This window comes from Geotrypetes seraphini, chromosome 16 (genome assembly GCF_902459505.1).
Source record: "Geotrypetes seraphini chromosome 16, aGeoSer1.1, whole genome shotgun sequence".
In the NCBI taxonomy this organism is placed as follows: Eukaryota; Metazoa; Chordata; class Amphibia; order Gymnophiona; family Dermophiidae; genus Geotrypetes; species Geotrypetes seraphini.
In genome coordinates this window covers 3,462,320-3,476,629 of record NC_047099.1, presented here as the reverse complement: position 1 = coordinate 3,476,629, position 14,310 = coordinate 3,462,320, and the positions used below count along the sequence as shown (strand labels likewise).

The following is a 14,310-nucleotide window of genomic DNA, read 5'->3' as shown; positions in this document are numbered from 1 at the left end:
AAAAACTTTCGCTAGTGTAAATACAACGAGGTGAAAACTCATGAGATGAAAAAGTGACTCTTTTTGTGGCTAGCCACTGTGAACAATTTCACAAGTTCAAAGTAGCAGGCCGACGATTGTTTCATGGAAGACACCGTCAAATAGATAGCCTGGTTTTCATTCAGGCCCTGAGGCAGTGATATTATTGCCAAAAAACGATTGTCGGCCTGTTACTTTAAACTTGTGAAATTGTTCATAGTGGCTATCTACACAAAGAGTCATCGGCTATTTTTCACAAAAGTTTTCACCTCGTTGTATTTACACTAGCGAAAGTTTTTTTTTCCCGTGATGTAAGGGTGGTAGAGTGTGGGTACACCTCTCCAACCATCTGAGGCTTTTTCTTTCGCTTGTCAAACTGCTTTGAGGCACAGCTGGGTTTTTTTGTCGGCGATTTGATTGGAAATTCAAACACAAAATAAGATAAAACACTAGGCCTCCGAGTTGGTACTGACCAGTGTCCCAGAATGGTGTTAGGGTCACTCTTCCCTCTGAGCCGATACTGACCAGTATCATAGAATGGTGTTAGGGAACACTCTCCCTTTGAGCCAGTATTGACTAGTGTCCCAGCAGGGTGTTAGGGGATATCTTCCCTCAGATCCAGTATTAGGCCTAAAGGTTCAGTGACGTTATACAGAGGTGTTAGTGACTTACAGATTACACCAACTGAAACAGCTGTGGTTAATTAGTAGTAGAGAGTGTGGGTAGACTCTTCTTTACACATCCTTTTTTGATTATTCTGCAGTGTCTGAATGTTTCAGGGTTGTTCAGCACTCCCATAGCACAGCTGAAACCCCTCACGCCCCATACAGCAGTAGAAACGAGTCTGAGATCTATTCTTTCTCACTTTATTGTGACTTTATACAGCACAGACAGATTGACAAACACAGAGAGTTGGTTTCAAGGTCATTTTCACATCAATGACACAAAAATATTGCTATGGTGATACTCACATCCTTCCCCCTCTCTCCCACCCCAGTGCACTGTAAACGCTCCTTCATCACAGTTAAGAGAATATTTTGAGTATTTACTGCTTGGTAGTGTTTATAGAGAGATATTTCTCTCCGTTTCTCAATCACTTTTTCACAATTTATGATAGAACACATGAATATTTTTAACCATTTATAATAACTTTCAATTCCTCCTCAACATTGATTTCCTTTAATATAGGATACTTCACGTTTTTCATGGAAACTTCTGGTTGGGTAGGGTAAAGGTCAAATGACCCAGCCTGTAATTGCCCCATAAGCATTAGTAGACTATGGATTGGCCAACAGTTGGCTTAGCAGGCAATGACCTCATTTGTCTTCTGTTTTCTCACCCTTTCTTTTTATTCTGTAGTATAAGGAAACAGAGAATAACTCACTAATGATATGACCGAGACCCAAAGCCTTCCTATTCTTTCCTATTGGGTGGGTGTGAGATTATGGTTTCAAGGAAGTTCCTCTGTTGGCAATCAGTAGATGCATCACAGCTTTTCATGTTACAGTCAAATGCTGTCTATGGGTGGCTTGAAGGTTTCTGCATGACAGTCAAGATTTGGGCTGGGTGGATGGCCACAATTCTAATCATGAGAGGCTTTGGAGAATGAGATGATGCTGGTGTAGGCCTGCCTCTGGGTGTCAGACCTTTCTCTATATAGATACATGAGGAATAAGCTGACCTTCCTTTGCCCCCACTGGGAGGGATGAGTAGCACTGGAGAAAACTGGTTCACAAGACTAATCACCCAAGGGCAGTTAAAAGTTACCCATCAGTCAGGAATGTGGCCCACTTCTGGATTAATTAGCAACATACGATTACAATCACTTTGGAAAGTTCTTAATAGGCATAGATCTAGGTAAGAATGGGTCACAGATAGGCGAGAAAGGTACAGTTAGCTGGAAAGAAGACCAGAGGTCCGTTGACTATAACATTTAAGACACAATAGCGGTTTGGATGGAGAACATTTTCCTAACTGACCCAAGAGGGTCGCGTTGCTTCTACACGCTTAGATAAGTTACAACCTCCTTGGCTGGGGTTGCCTCTTTCACACGCCTCTTATGGCCCTGAAGTAGAAACCACCCTGTGGAAACATTCCAGTTAACATCTGAATCATCTCAGAAAGCTCTCGGACATCTGAACAGGGCCAATAAGGTGAGCAAGCCTTTTCATTTCATCAAGATATCCTGAAAGTAGAGACCAAAGATACGGGAAGCCATCTACATTGTACAAAGCCATAGTGTTTCAAATCAGTTCATTACTCCTCATGCCCAGAATGGACTTCCAGACAACATCCCTTCCCCCACTCCCCAAAAATCAAGGAAGAGGATTGAACAGGTCTCTGAATTACTTTCAAATACTATCTCCTACTCATTCGCCATCTGTGGATTAAATGAAAGATCAACATCAAAAGACCAAATATCAGTACATTCCATATGCAACAGCCATCATGTAGCTCGCTATAACACATACTTCTAACCAACAAAATCCATCATACATCTCCGTCTTGTGATATATCTCGGTATCCATTCACCCTCTCCCATGTGTCCATTCTTCAGTATAGTCCAGTATCCATTCATTCTTGAAATCAGGCATTCATTCCCTCTGTGGATGTGGTGTATCTGGGGGACGTCTACACTAAAATGTATAGTTTTACAGTCTTCTGCACATCTGGTTACCTCTGCATGCCTGGCCTCATGGGATGTGGAAGCAACACAGAAAGTTTAGGAATTAGTTTAAGGAGTCTGCAGTGAAATGAGCGGTACAAGGCACACTCCATTGTAAGCTGTAGCCCTGCAAGTTAACACACTCAGCTGAAATCTGCCACACTCATGAGAAAAGCAAAGGAAAAAAAATCAGATACATAAGTTAGGTAAACAGAAACAAACTATGTAGAACAAATGACCATAGAGACAAGAACCCACACGGAGAGGGAAGCTGGTAAACGCTTAAGCTCTTAAAAACAATTCAGTCCTCACGTGTATTAAAATCTCTGGACATGAATAACAAGATTAGGAGGCTGATACCATTGAAATCTATGGAGGTGAATGACTCGGTTAGGAGAGTGATACCATTGTAGTCCATGGAAGTGAAAGGTTTGATTAGCAGAGTGTTACGACTGAATTATATGAAGGTGAATGATGGGTTGTGGTACTGTTGGGGCCTACGTAATAGAGTGGTTTAATTTAATTTTGGGATGGATGATGCTGTTGAAATCTATTGGTTATTTTCACAGGAAGGCAAAGAGCATGTAGACCGTTCTGAGAACAGAACAAGTCATTTCTATACCAGTAAGTTCAATGCGGTTTACAAAATTTAACAAATAATACAAACTAGAGAGAATTGATTAATTTATGAACAAATGTGTCTTCAGTTGCTTTCGAAAATGATTGTAAGACATGGAACTCAATAACAAAGGTTTCAGTTCCTTGTCCCAGAAAGCCGCCTGTTAAGATAGCAAACACACACAATCTCCAAAATAATTTCACTATAGTTGAACCCAGCCATTCAACTGCAGGCCTTAGACCTTCCATGTTTATCCGTTCTGATTTCTCTGGAATAGCAGATAAAAATTTAACAGTGGAAGTCATTTTGGTTCAGCGTTTAAAAAAAATCACTCTTATATAGAAGAAAAGGTCAACCAAAACAGCCCTTCCAGCTGAAGACTCTTTGATCTCCTTCTGCTTGAGGAGTGTGACAAGCATGGGTAGTGACACATAATTAACTGAAGTCAGACCAGGGAGTACCCTCGGCCCCCCCGACCTGCTGCAAGTTACCTGTGCCTTAGCTAACATGCACCATGGCACCCCTCCAGCGATGACATCACACACAGCACAAAATGGAGGCCTGTGGAATAAGGAAATGTCCTCTTTTTAAGCAGGTTCTGGAAGGACATCAGGGGCTCTCTGCAATGGGGCGGGTGGAAGTGGGGAAGGTGGGAACATACCGGGGTGTAGCGTGTGGGCTCCGTCTTGCTCGCTGTCACCTTCTCCTCTGATACTGGTGAATTCCCATAGCGCAGGAGTTTTGTAACTGAAAAGAAAGATGGCTCAAAATCATCTCCTTTCTGCCTCAGTCCCAATCCCAGGTAGGTCTGAACCTGAGGGAATCACTTTATTTTGCCACACTGTCACAAAGTTTAGGCAGTAACACTAGTTATATAAAAGCTGCATGCGTATTTTCTAAATATTAACGGGGACATTTTAAAAGCTTCATGGGCAGCTGCAACGTTTGCGAGTTCCTTTATCCATTTCTCAAAGGATACTGCCCGGGACACATAATACGTGTAGCATGCAAAATTCCCTCCCATAAATTTATCCCAATTCTACCTACTTTCCCCAATGCAGATTTTTTTATTCTAGAAAAGACTGAGCATACTCAGATGTCATATTTATCTGGGTAAGTGGCTTTTGAAAATGCACCTTACCTGATACATTGCTGGGGTGATGTTGGAAAAGTAACTGAATTTAGTTCACATTTGAGAATGACAAGGAGACACATTTGTTCTCGTCCACACAGGAACTCAATTCCCATCCTGTCCCCGTGAATTTTGTCACTGGCCCTGTCCCTGCCTCATTCCTGTAAGCTCTACCTTAATTACACATGCCTCGAACACTTATGATGTTGAAGTGTTTGAAGCTTCTGTAGATGAGGACGGAGCTTGCAGGAATGGGGCAGGGACAAGAAAAGAACTCGCCGGGATGGGAAAATTAGTTTCTGTGGGGACGTGGAAAAATTTGTCCCCGTGTCATTCTCTAATTCAAATGTTTTCAGTACTAATTCATAAGGACTGCTGGCATTTCCCTGTCTCCAAGAGATTACTGTAGCTAAGGCAATGGAAGATTAGTGACTTGTCCAAGAGCAGCCGTCGGATTTGAGCCCTGGCTTCCCTGAACATTTTACTACTCCCGCACTGTATGACTCATAGGGAGGACGTTATCAACGAGGGTTACCATTAAGATGCGCTGGTTTACAAAAAGTCCCATTTTAGGCAATGATACCTAGTTGCTAATAACTGGGGTTAAGAGCACAATAACCCATTTTTAACGGCAGCCCACATTGATAACTGCCCCTGTAAATAATTTCCCCCCTTCCTTACCTGGGGAGGTAATACTGCTGGGGGTGCTTATGCTGTCCCCCAGCCACACACCTTGCACCAGGGACTCCAGCTTCTGTGGACCCTCAGGTGAGTACACGAGATCCTGGTGATAAAAAAATCCCCTTTTTAAAACCCGGATACAAGATGGTTAACTGCTTTAACCGCATTATCTAGTAATGAGTTCCAAGGTTTAACTATTAATTAAGTGGAAAAAAAACCCATTTCCTCCTATTTGTATTAAATGTGTTACTAGGTGACTTCATTGAGTGCCCCCTAGTGGACAATTGATTCACGTTAACCCGTTCAAATCCACTTATCATATTCCCCCTCAGTTGTCTCTTCTCCACGCTGAAGACGTCTAACCTCATTAGCCCTTCTTCATATGAGTCATCCCATCCCCTTAATCATGTTGATCCCCCTTGTCTGTTCCTTCTCTAATTCCCTCTATATTTTGTTTTGGAGATGGGGGGGTCACCTCATGGTACAGCCTCACCAGGGTCATAGGTTTGCTTTTTTGGGGCACAACCCTGAGCATAAGATTTCAATGTACTGCCCATGGTGACACCTAGATCTTTTTCCTTGGTGATGGTTCCTAATGGGGAATCTTGCAACATCTTACATCTATAAAGTGGGTTCTTGTGGCTACAGAAGATGGCCTGGATGCAGTGGTGAAGAAATCGGAAAATCTGGACCTCTAGACCCGCTCCCAGGCCCGCCCAGTTCTGCCCATCCCTGCCCTGTAACTCCCTAACCCCGTCCCCCCAGTCCCGCCCACCACTGCCTGCTCTTCTCGACGCAATTTGAGGAGGCTTTTCAAAACCTGGACAAATTGCTGGGTTTTGAAAAGTCGTCCAGACCCATGTCCTCAAAAGGAAGACATGTCTGGGGAAATCCGGATGTTTGGTAACCTTAGTATAGGGGGAGAGGCAGTCCGTCCCGAGCATGGCCTTCCTCAGGGTGCCAGCATCCCTTCTCTCTCCTTCCCTTCCCCTCCCCTTCCCTTCCTCTTCCCCTCCCCTGCACAGATACGAGCCTCCTTTACCATGTCATCCTCTTCATCTGATGTCTCGTCTGCCTGCAGTCCACTACAGCAACTGCTGGCATCAGACGAAGAACGAGAGAGTGGCTGCATGGCACAGTATCCTGATGTCTGGCTGGACAAGACTCTGTTGGAGGGGACAAATAAGGACACAATTGGTCTCTGGAAAGATTTTTCTAAGTGCAAGGTACAAGGATGAATCCAGAGAACTTGCGTGTGTCTGAGAGGGCAAGCCCAGCACTCTAGACATGGGCCATGCGATCTACAGTCCTATCACATCGAAATTATGCATCCCTAAACTAAACCTTAAGTTTGTATACCGCATCATCTCCACAGAAGTAGAGCTCGGCACGGTTTACAGGAGTTGGTATAGAAAGGAACTACAATGAAAAGTAGAAGGACTTAGAGAGAGAAGTTTAGAGGGACTTTGTATATCAATGAGGGACGGGTCATTGCATTTTAGAGAAAAGCCAAGTTTTCAAATGTTTTCGGAAGAGTTGGAGGGAGGTCAGGCTCCGAAGCGGGGCAGTAAAGCTGTTCCAGAGTTCGGTGATCCTGAAGAGGAGGGAAGTCCCTAATTTTCCTGCATAGGATATGCCTTTTAAAGAGGGGAAGGATAGTTTGAATTTTTGAGTGGATCTGGTGGTGTTGGGATTAGAGGAGTTCCAAGATAGTGGAAAAAGGGGAGGATGCCATGTAGAGACTTGAAGGTTAGACAGGCTCATTTGTAGTGAACCCTAAGGATTACTGGGAGCCAGTGAAGCTTAGACAGAAGCGGGGAGACGTGGTCAAATTTGCTTTTTGTGAAGATTAGTTTAGCCGCGCTGTTCTGAATCCGCTGGAGTCTATGAAGGCTTTTCTTTGTTAGGCTTAAGTAGATGGAATTACAGTAATCCAGTCTAGAAAGAATGATGGATTGTACGAGGACAGCAAAGTGTTGATGATGGAAGCAGGATCTCACTTTCCTTAACATGTGAAGATTGAAAAAGCTTTTTTTTTTTACTAAGGAATTAAGGTGGTCGTTGAAGGATAGTGTGGAATCAATGATGATGCCCAGAACTTTGCATGAGTGCTCAAGCTGCAATGTGGTGCCAGAGGATAGTGGAATGAGGATGGGTAGCTGATCTAATTTTGGGCCAAGCCAAAGTAGTTTTGTTTTGGTCTCGTTTAATTTCATTTGTATGATGAGGGCCCAGGATTGGAGGTTCGATATACATGAAGAGATGTTCTCAGAGAGATTGGTGAGGTTAGAATCGGTCTCGAGGAGGATAAGGATGTCATCGGCGTAAGTGTAAAGTGTTTCCAAGGGGGACAGTTGGAGGAGTTTCAGGGAGGACATATAAAACATTGAAAAGAATCGGGGATAGAGGTGAGCCCTGAGGAACTCCACAAATCGGTTTCCATGGGAGGGATGAGAAGCCATTCATGTTAACAAAGTAGGAGCGAGAACGTAAGAATTTTGAGAACCAATCTAAGACTGTTGAGTTTATGCCAATTTCAGAAAGTTGGAGAATTAGTATATCGTGATGTACAATGTCGAAAGCTGCAGAAAGGTCGAATTGAAGAACAGCGAACTTATTGCAAGAGTAAAGGTGTTGGACCTTTGAGATTAATGAGGCCAATAGGGATTCGGTGCTGAAGTTGGGTCTGAAGCCATGTTGGTAGGGTAGGAGAATGGAGAATCTCTCAAGATAGGATGAAAGTTGGGTAGATATGATGGACTCCAGCAACTTGGTCAGGAGAGGAATATTTGCTATTGGGCGATAGCTAGATGGTATGGAGGGATCTAGATCAGCTTTTTTCAGTAGTGGGGATAGGGCAATGTGTTCCATTTCTGCAGAGAATAGGCCTGAAAGTAAGGCAGAGTTTATAAGTTTGGTGAGAGATGAGATGGCTTGTGTGGGAATTTTCTTGCATAGGTAGGAGGGGAAAGGGTCCAAGGTACAGTTGCAGGATTTCAACTTGAAGCAGAGTTTGGCGAGCTGGGAATCAGATACGAGCTCAAAGGCGGTCCAGGATCTGTCGACTGGAATATGTTTGGCGACAGTTAGAGTCGGGTTGGAGTCGGTGGACACCAGAGGGTTGTAAGAGGGTGCTGGTGGGAACGAGCATCGTAAGGTAGTGACTTTCTCATTGAAGAATTTTGCTAGATCGTCTGCAGATGGAGAGGAGGGGAGTATGGTGGCATCATGTTTAGAGGATATGGAGTGCCAGATGTTGAACAATGTATTACTTTGGTTGTTGGACCTGGAGATTTTGTTACCATAGTAGTTCTTCCTTGCTTTTTTTAGTTCAGTATTGTAGGACTTAATATTAACCCTCCAGGACTGTCTGTCTGTGGGGGATTTAGATTTTTTTCCATTTGCGTACCAGTATTCAACATTTCTGCTTCAGTTCTCTGTGGTATGGAAGGTACCAAGGGGCCTTGCGGGTGTAGGAGACAGTTTTAGTGGATAGTGGTGCGAGGGAGTGGTAGGTGGTCTCAGAGAGGGTGATCCAGTTGGATTCAGGGTTTGGAGGGTTAGGAATGGTGGGAATAGTGGGAATCCCCCGCCTCCCAACACTTAACTTCAACAAAATCTCCATCTTTCATTTCTGGACAGCAGGTGTAGAAGTGGGGGGGAAGAAGACATTGTCTTGCAAGTTTGCAAAATTTTTCTTGTCTTCTAACCATGTCATGGGTGTACCCCAGGGCTCGGTACTTGGGCCGATCCTTTTTAATATTTATATCAATGACCTGGAGGAAGGAACATCCAGTGAGATCATCAAGTTTGCAGACGATACAAAACTATGCCGGGCGATCAGATCGCAGGATGATAGAGAGAAACTCCAGAGCGACTTGTGTTGGTTAGAAACATGGGCGGAGAAATGGCAGATGAAGTTCAATGTGGAGAAATGCAAGGTAATGCATTTAGGCAATAAAAATAAGGAATACGAGTATACAATGTCAGGTGCAACTCTGGGGAAGAGTGAACAAGAAAAGGACCTGGGTGTACTGATAGATAGGACCCTGAAGCCGTCGGCACAATGCGCGGCAGCGGCAAAGAAGGCAAATAGAATGTTGGGCATGATAAAGAAAGGAATCTCGAGTAGATCGGAGAAAGTTATAATGCCGCTTTATAGGGCAATGGTCAGACCACACTTGGAATACTGCGTCCAACATTGGTCTCCCTACCTAAAGAAGGATATAAAACTGCTGGAGAGGGTGCAGAGACGAGCAACAAAACTGGTGAAGGGTATGGAGAAACTGGAATACGAGGACAGACTTATAACACTAGGATTGTTCTCCCTTGAGAAAAGGAGACTGCGTGGGGATATGATCGAGACCTTCAAAATACTGAAAGGAATCGACAAAATAGAGCAGAGAAGATTATTTACATTGTCCAATTTGACACGGACTAGAGGACATGTAATGAAGCTAAGGGGGGACAGGTTCAGGACTAATGTCAGGAAGTTCTGCTTCACTCAGAGAGTGGTTGACACCTGGAATGCCCTCCCAGAGGAGATTATGACGGAATCGACCGTCCTAGGCTTCAAGAGCAAACTAGATGCATATCTCCTTAAGAGAGGCATATAAGGATATGGTGGACTATAAATTAAGCCAGGTGTACACCTGGCAGGGCCTCCGCGTGTGCGGATCGCCGGACTTGATGGACCGAAGGTCTGATCCGGAGAAGGCAGTTCTTATGTTCTTATGTTCTTATGAGCAAGATTTTTGTGAGTAATTGTTACGGGAAGTTGCATGATTACAAGGGAGTGTGGCTGTCTTTGCATGTCACAAATTCATGCCATTTCTACCTCCAACCTCTCATATTTTGCAGACCAAGCCACCCTCTCCCCTACCGGAGTCTATCACAGCATTTTTACCTGCTTGTTCTGCTGGAGATGTCTGGGGAACTGGGGCCGGAGAATCCGTTGGATTTCAGATCAAAGACAGATCCAGGACTCTTTGAATCTTTCTGGACCTCATCGATTGACTCCCTGTAAGAGAAAGGGACGGAAACCTTCACTGAGGGACACAACGAAAATCACATTATTCCCAGAGAGAGAATTCTAAAACAGTGTCTTGCAATTTTGATGAAGTAAAAACAAACACATTTTTATTGAACCAAGAAACGATAGGTGAGAACACACTTTGCAAAGATTCTCCTGAATTTTATGGCATTTTTGGAGATTATGAAATTTCTACAGGCTGCTTCAGTTTACGTCTTTTGAACAAATTGTCTCCCTGCAGATTCTGGACTAGAAAGATGATGGTAGGGGTGATGAAAAGGAACATTTCAGTGCCAGGTAATACTTTTACAGCATAAAGCTCGTCTTCAACAATATATTTTAACTTATCGGAAAACATTAATTTAGTGTTTCAGACTATTTGACAAGAAAGAAAATCACTCAACTGAGCATTGCATGGGGAAACATCCCCACACCCCCTAAGGTATAAAGTGATGTTGTGCAAATGGGAATCCAGGGACCCCCCCCCACCCCCACCCCTCCTGCTTTCCAATGAAGCAGTAAAGCAGGACAAGGCTATATAAAAAACCCAGTATTCTTTTTCTTTATTTAGGGGTTAGTATTTAGCCACCAGGGCAGAGAGCGTTTGCACCTGGATATCCAAATGCAAGGCCTGTGCAAGCTTCGGCTTTCATATTTGGTTATTTTTAAGCCATTAAGACATGGCCACTTAAGTCAATTAAAATACCTTTTTCCTCTCTCTTCCCCTCCCATGTGCAGTATGTTTCTTCGCCTCAACCATCCCCTTGTGCCACAGCTCCGAGGCCTTGAAAAACGGCAGCTTTGTGGCCTTCCTCGCTGGGTCCATCCCTCTGCCGAATCGCTGACATTATCACCCCACCCCAGAAATTGCTTTGAATATGGGATCCTTAATTTTTATTCATAATTGCCATGAGAAGCATCAATTTTTCAAAACAAACACTCTTCCACATCGACAGATGCTATCAGAATTTTGCCAAGAATGTTGTTTTTTTTAAAATGTCAGTATTTGGGTTTTAACACGCACTGCAGTGCTAGTCTAATTATGGGGGATTAAATTAGGAAGGACAATGTCTTCAGCAGGTGGAGGGATTTTATGACACCGTCTGAGCACTGTACCCCATCTTTCTCTCCCCTTACCCATACCTCCTTTCTTCCAGGATGTTCACAATCCCAATGGAACTGCTACGGCGTCCGTGAAAGTGGCTGGCACGGGGTCTCGATGGACTCTTGCCTGGGAGGGCGAAAGACTGGGCAGAGGAAATAGGAAGAAATTAGGTTCCAGAGCTAGGAATAAGTTCTTATGGGAGAAGACAAGGACCAGAAGTCCATGGACAGGTGGGATGCTGAAATTTGTGCATGCAGTGTGGGAGGGAGACATGTTAACATGCATGAGGGAGCAGACTAATGGCTGACACCCTGAAAAGGACAACCAGAATTCATCAATAGACTTCTTATTCCTTACTCTCCGCTCAAATCCCTTCGCTCTTACACAAAATCTCCTCACTATTCCTTTTGTAAAACGCATTAACACCATAAGATCTAACATCTTCTCAGTTACCGCACTCCACACCAAACTATCTATGAGAAGAAACAGCCCTAAATTATTTCAAATCCAAATTGAAAACATTTCTGTTTAGTGACGCCATTGCACTATACACTTCCCCTTCCATATTTGCAAATTTTTTTTTTTTTAAATTCTTTATTCATTTTCAAAATTACATTAAGTGTTAAATATATTCATTCACATTAACAATAAATACATCACTTACAAGCAATCATTGGTACATTACATAAATTCTTATCCCTTCCCCTTTCCCATCCCTCCCACCCATATATTCCATTATCATATAAAAAAAACATGTAATAATAAAATTCCTCCCTCCCTACACCTTAAATTGATAAATATAAGGGAAACAATTTCAATTAATCTTTACAATATTTTGTTAATGGTTTCCACACATCCTGAAATTTCTTAAAATATCCCCGTTGTAATGCAATAAACCTTTCCATTTTATAGATAGGGCATAAAGAGTTCCACCAGAAGTTATAATTTAATCTCCTCCAATCCTTCCAATTATATGTAATTTGCTGAATGGCAACACCAGTCATTATAAATGATAATTTATTGTTATTCGCAGAAATCTGACTTTTTGCTCTCATTTCCATACCAAATATCACAGTATCATAGGATAATGCCACCGGGTTATCTAATAAATTATTAATTTGGTCCTTTTAAGCTCCGAACCACACCCGATCCGCAATGGGCCCCCGTCGGGACATACCGCCGCGTACAACGCCCCAGCCATGGGCCCAGGGCACGGACAGCAACCGTTAGCGGCCGGCCGTAGTCGGGATGCCACGCGGCCCAGTGCGGCCGCAGGCTGCCATGATGCCTGGTTCGGGGTGGGAGCATGGCAGCTGGGAGGCAGCGACCCCAATCCCCTTCCCCCACCGCCGGAGTGCTTAGGGAGGGGAAGGACGCTGCTGCAATGGGCCCCGCGTGGCAGGAGACCCCTATCCCCCCTTTCCCCACCGCCGGATTGTTCAGGGAGGGGAAGGAAGATAGCCACGCATCGCGGGAGGGATGGCGCCAGGGACCGCCGCCTCGCCGCAGCAGGAGATGGGCCGCGCAGCTAAAACCGGCCGCGTCGGGACGAGCAGTTGGCTGCCGCTCCCGGCGCCCCCGGCAACAGAGGCAAATCCCCCCCTCGCGGCACAGACGGGCCCGCAACGCTGCCCGTGCAGCAGCCCCCAGCGCTCACACCCGCAGGTCCCCTCACAGCGCCCGGGCCGCTGGGACCCCGAAGCCGCGGCCGTCCCCCCGCCCACCGCAAGGCACAGAGCCAGAGAGGGCAACAAACGAGGTGAGGAACCCAATGCCTTATTTTTTTTTTTTTTTTTTTTTTTTGAGAGTGAGCGGGAAGGAAGTCGCGTCCGCCCCGTGCGCGCACCCGGACGGAGAGAGCGCACGCAGCAAGAGAGGACACTCGGCGAAAAGGAGCCGCAGACGGGAGCTCCCGGCCACGCGCCCAGGCTGCCCGTGCAGCGGCCCATCCCCGCCGAGGCCCCCAGCGCCCCCACCCGCCGGTCCACTGGCAACGCCTGGGCCGTCGGGGCCACCAAGACACGGCCGCACTCCGCCCACCCCAATGCACAGAGCCAGAGAGAGAACCTCCCTCCGTGGCGACCAGCCACCCAAATCCCTGCAAGCGAAGACGACGGCAAAGCCCGTTGCTGCCGGCCTGTGCAGTCGAGGGTGAGCGGGAGGGAAGCCGCGTCCGCCTCATGTGAAGCCGGATCGAAAGGGGCGACCTCCCCTCCGCTCACCCTAATCTATCCTACCCCCCTTCCCCCCCCCCCCCTGCGCCTAGCCGATTGGCCCCCAAGGCTTCGGCCGATTTGTCATCGCTCCTCCCTAGGTGGTTCGGAGCTTGTTCTGACTTTTTGCTCTCATTTCCATACCAAATATCACAGTATCATAGGATAATGCCACCGGGTTATCTAATAAATTATTAATTTGGTCCCAAATTGATTTCCAAAAATTCATAATAAATGGGCAATGAAACAATAGATGATCTAAAGTTCCTGCTTCCAGATGACAATGCCAACATCTATTAGACAAAGAACTATCTAATTTTTGCAACCTAACAGGGGTCCACAATGCTCTATGCAACAGAAAAAAACAAGTTTGTCTCATAGATGCTGACACCGTACATTTCATTCTCCAAGACCAAATTTGTGGCCATTGAGATGCAGTAATTTCATGCTTAATCTCAATGCTCCAAATATCTCTTAAACCAGTTTTTAATTTCTTTTTAGTAAATCCACTTAACACTTTGTACCACTGGTGACCCAAGAAGTCTGTCTGAAAACACAGAAACTCCATACTATAATGATTATTAAGGTTTTTCCAATCAGGGAACCCCGCCTGAATGGCATGCTTCAATTGCAACCATCTAAAATTTTCTGAGTTATTAAGACCAAATTTATGTTGCAACTGTGAAAATTCAAGCATAGTACCATTAGAAATAACATCATCCAATATTCGTATTCCTGCTATCATCCAGTGCTTCCAGACTAGTCTCTCCCCGCCAATTTGGATCTTGGAATTTACCCATATAGACTGTTTTGTAGATTTATGAATTGGAATAGTTGTTAAGTTG

The 14,310-nt window shown here is 44.9% G+C and overlaps 1 protein-coding gene across 1 annotated transcript in view; it reads right to left on the bottom strand.

Moving 5' to 3' along the window:
- Positions 1-1,058: 1,058 nt before the first annotated feature.
- Positions 1,059-14,310, bottom strand: part of LOC117350567 (rap1 GTPase-activating protein 1-like) — a 30,569-nt gene continuing 17,317 nt past the window's right edge. The window contains exons 16-22 of the mRNA XM_033924897.1: positions 11,291-11,394; positions 10,022-10,135; positions 6,158-6,281; positions 5,116-5,218; positions 3,964-4,049; positions 3,794-3,863; positions 1,059-2,810 (exon numbers count right to left, since the gene is read on the bottom strand). Of these exons, the coding sequence (XP_033780788.1) occupies positions 3,840-3,863; positions 3,964-4,049; positions 5,116-5,218; positions 6,158-6,281; positions 10,022-10,135; positions 11,291-11,394 (555 nt within the window). The 3' untranslated portion in view covers positions 1,059-2,810; positions 3,794-3,839. The remainder of the gene's footprint in view (positions 2,811-3,793; positions 3,864-3,963; positions 4,050-5,115; positions 5,219-6,157; positions 6,282-10,021; positions 10,136-11,290; positions 11,395-14,310) is intronic.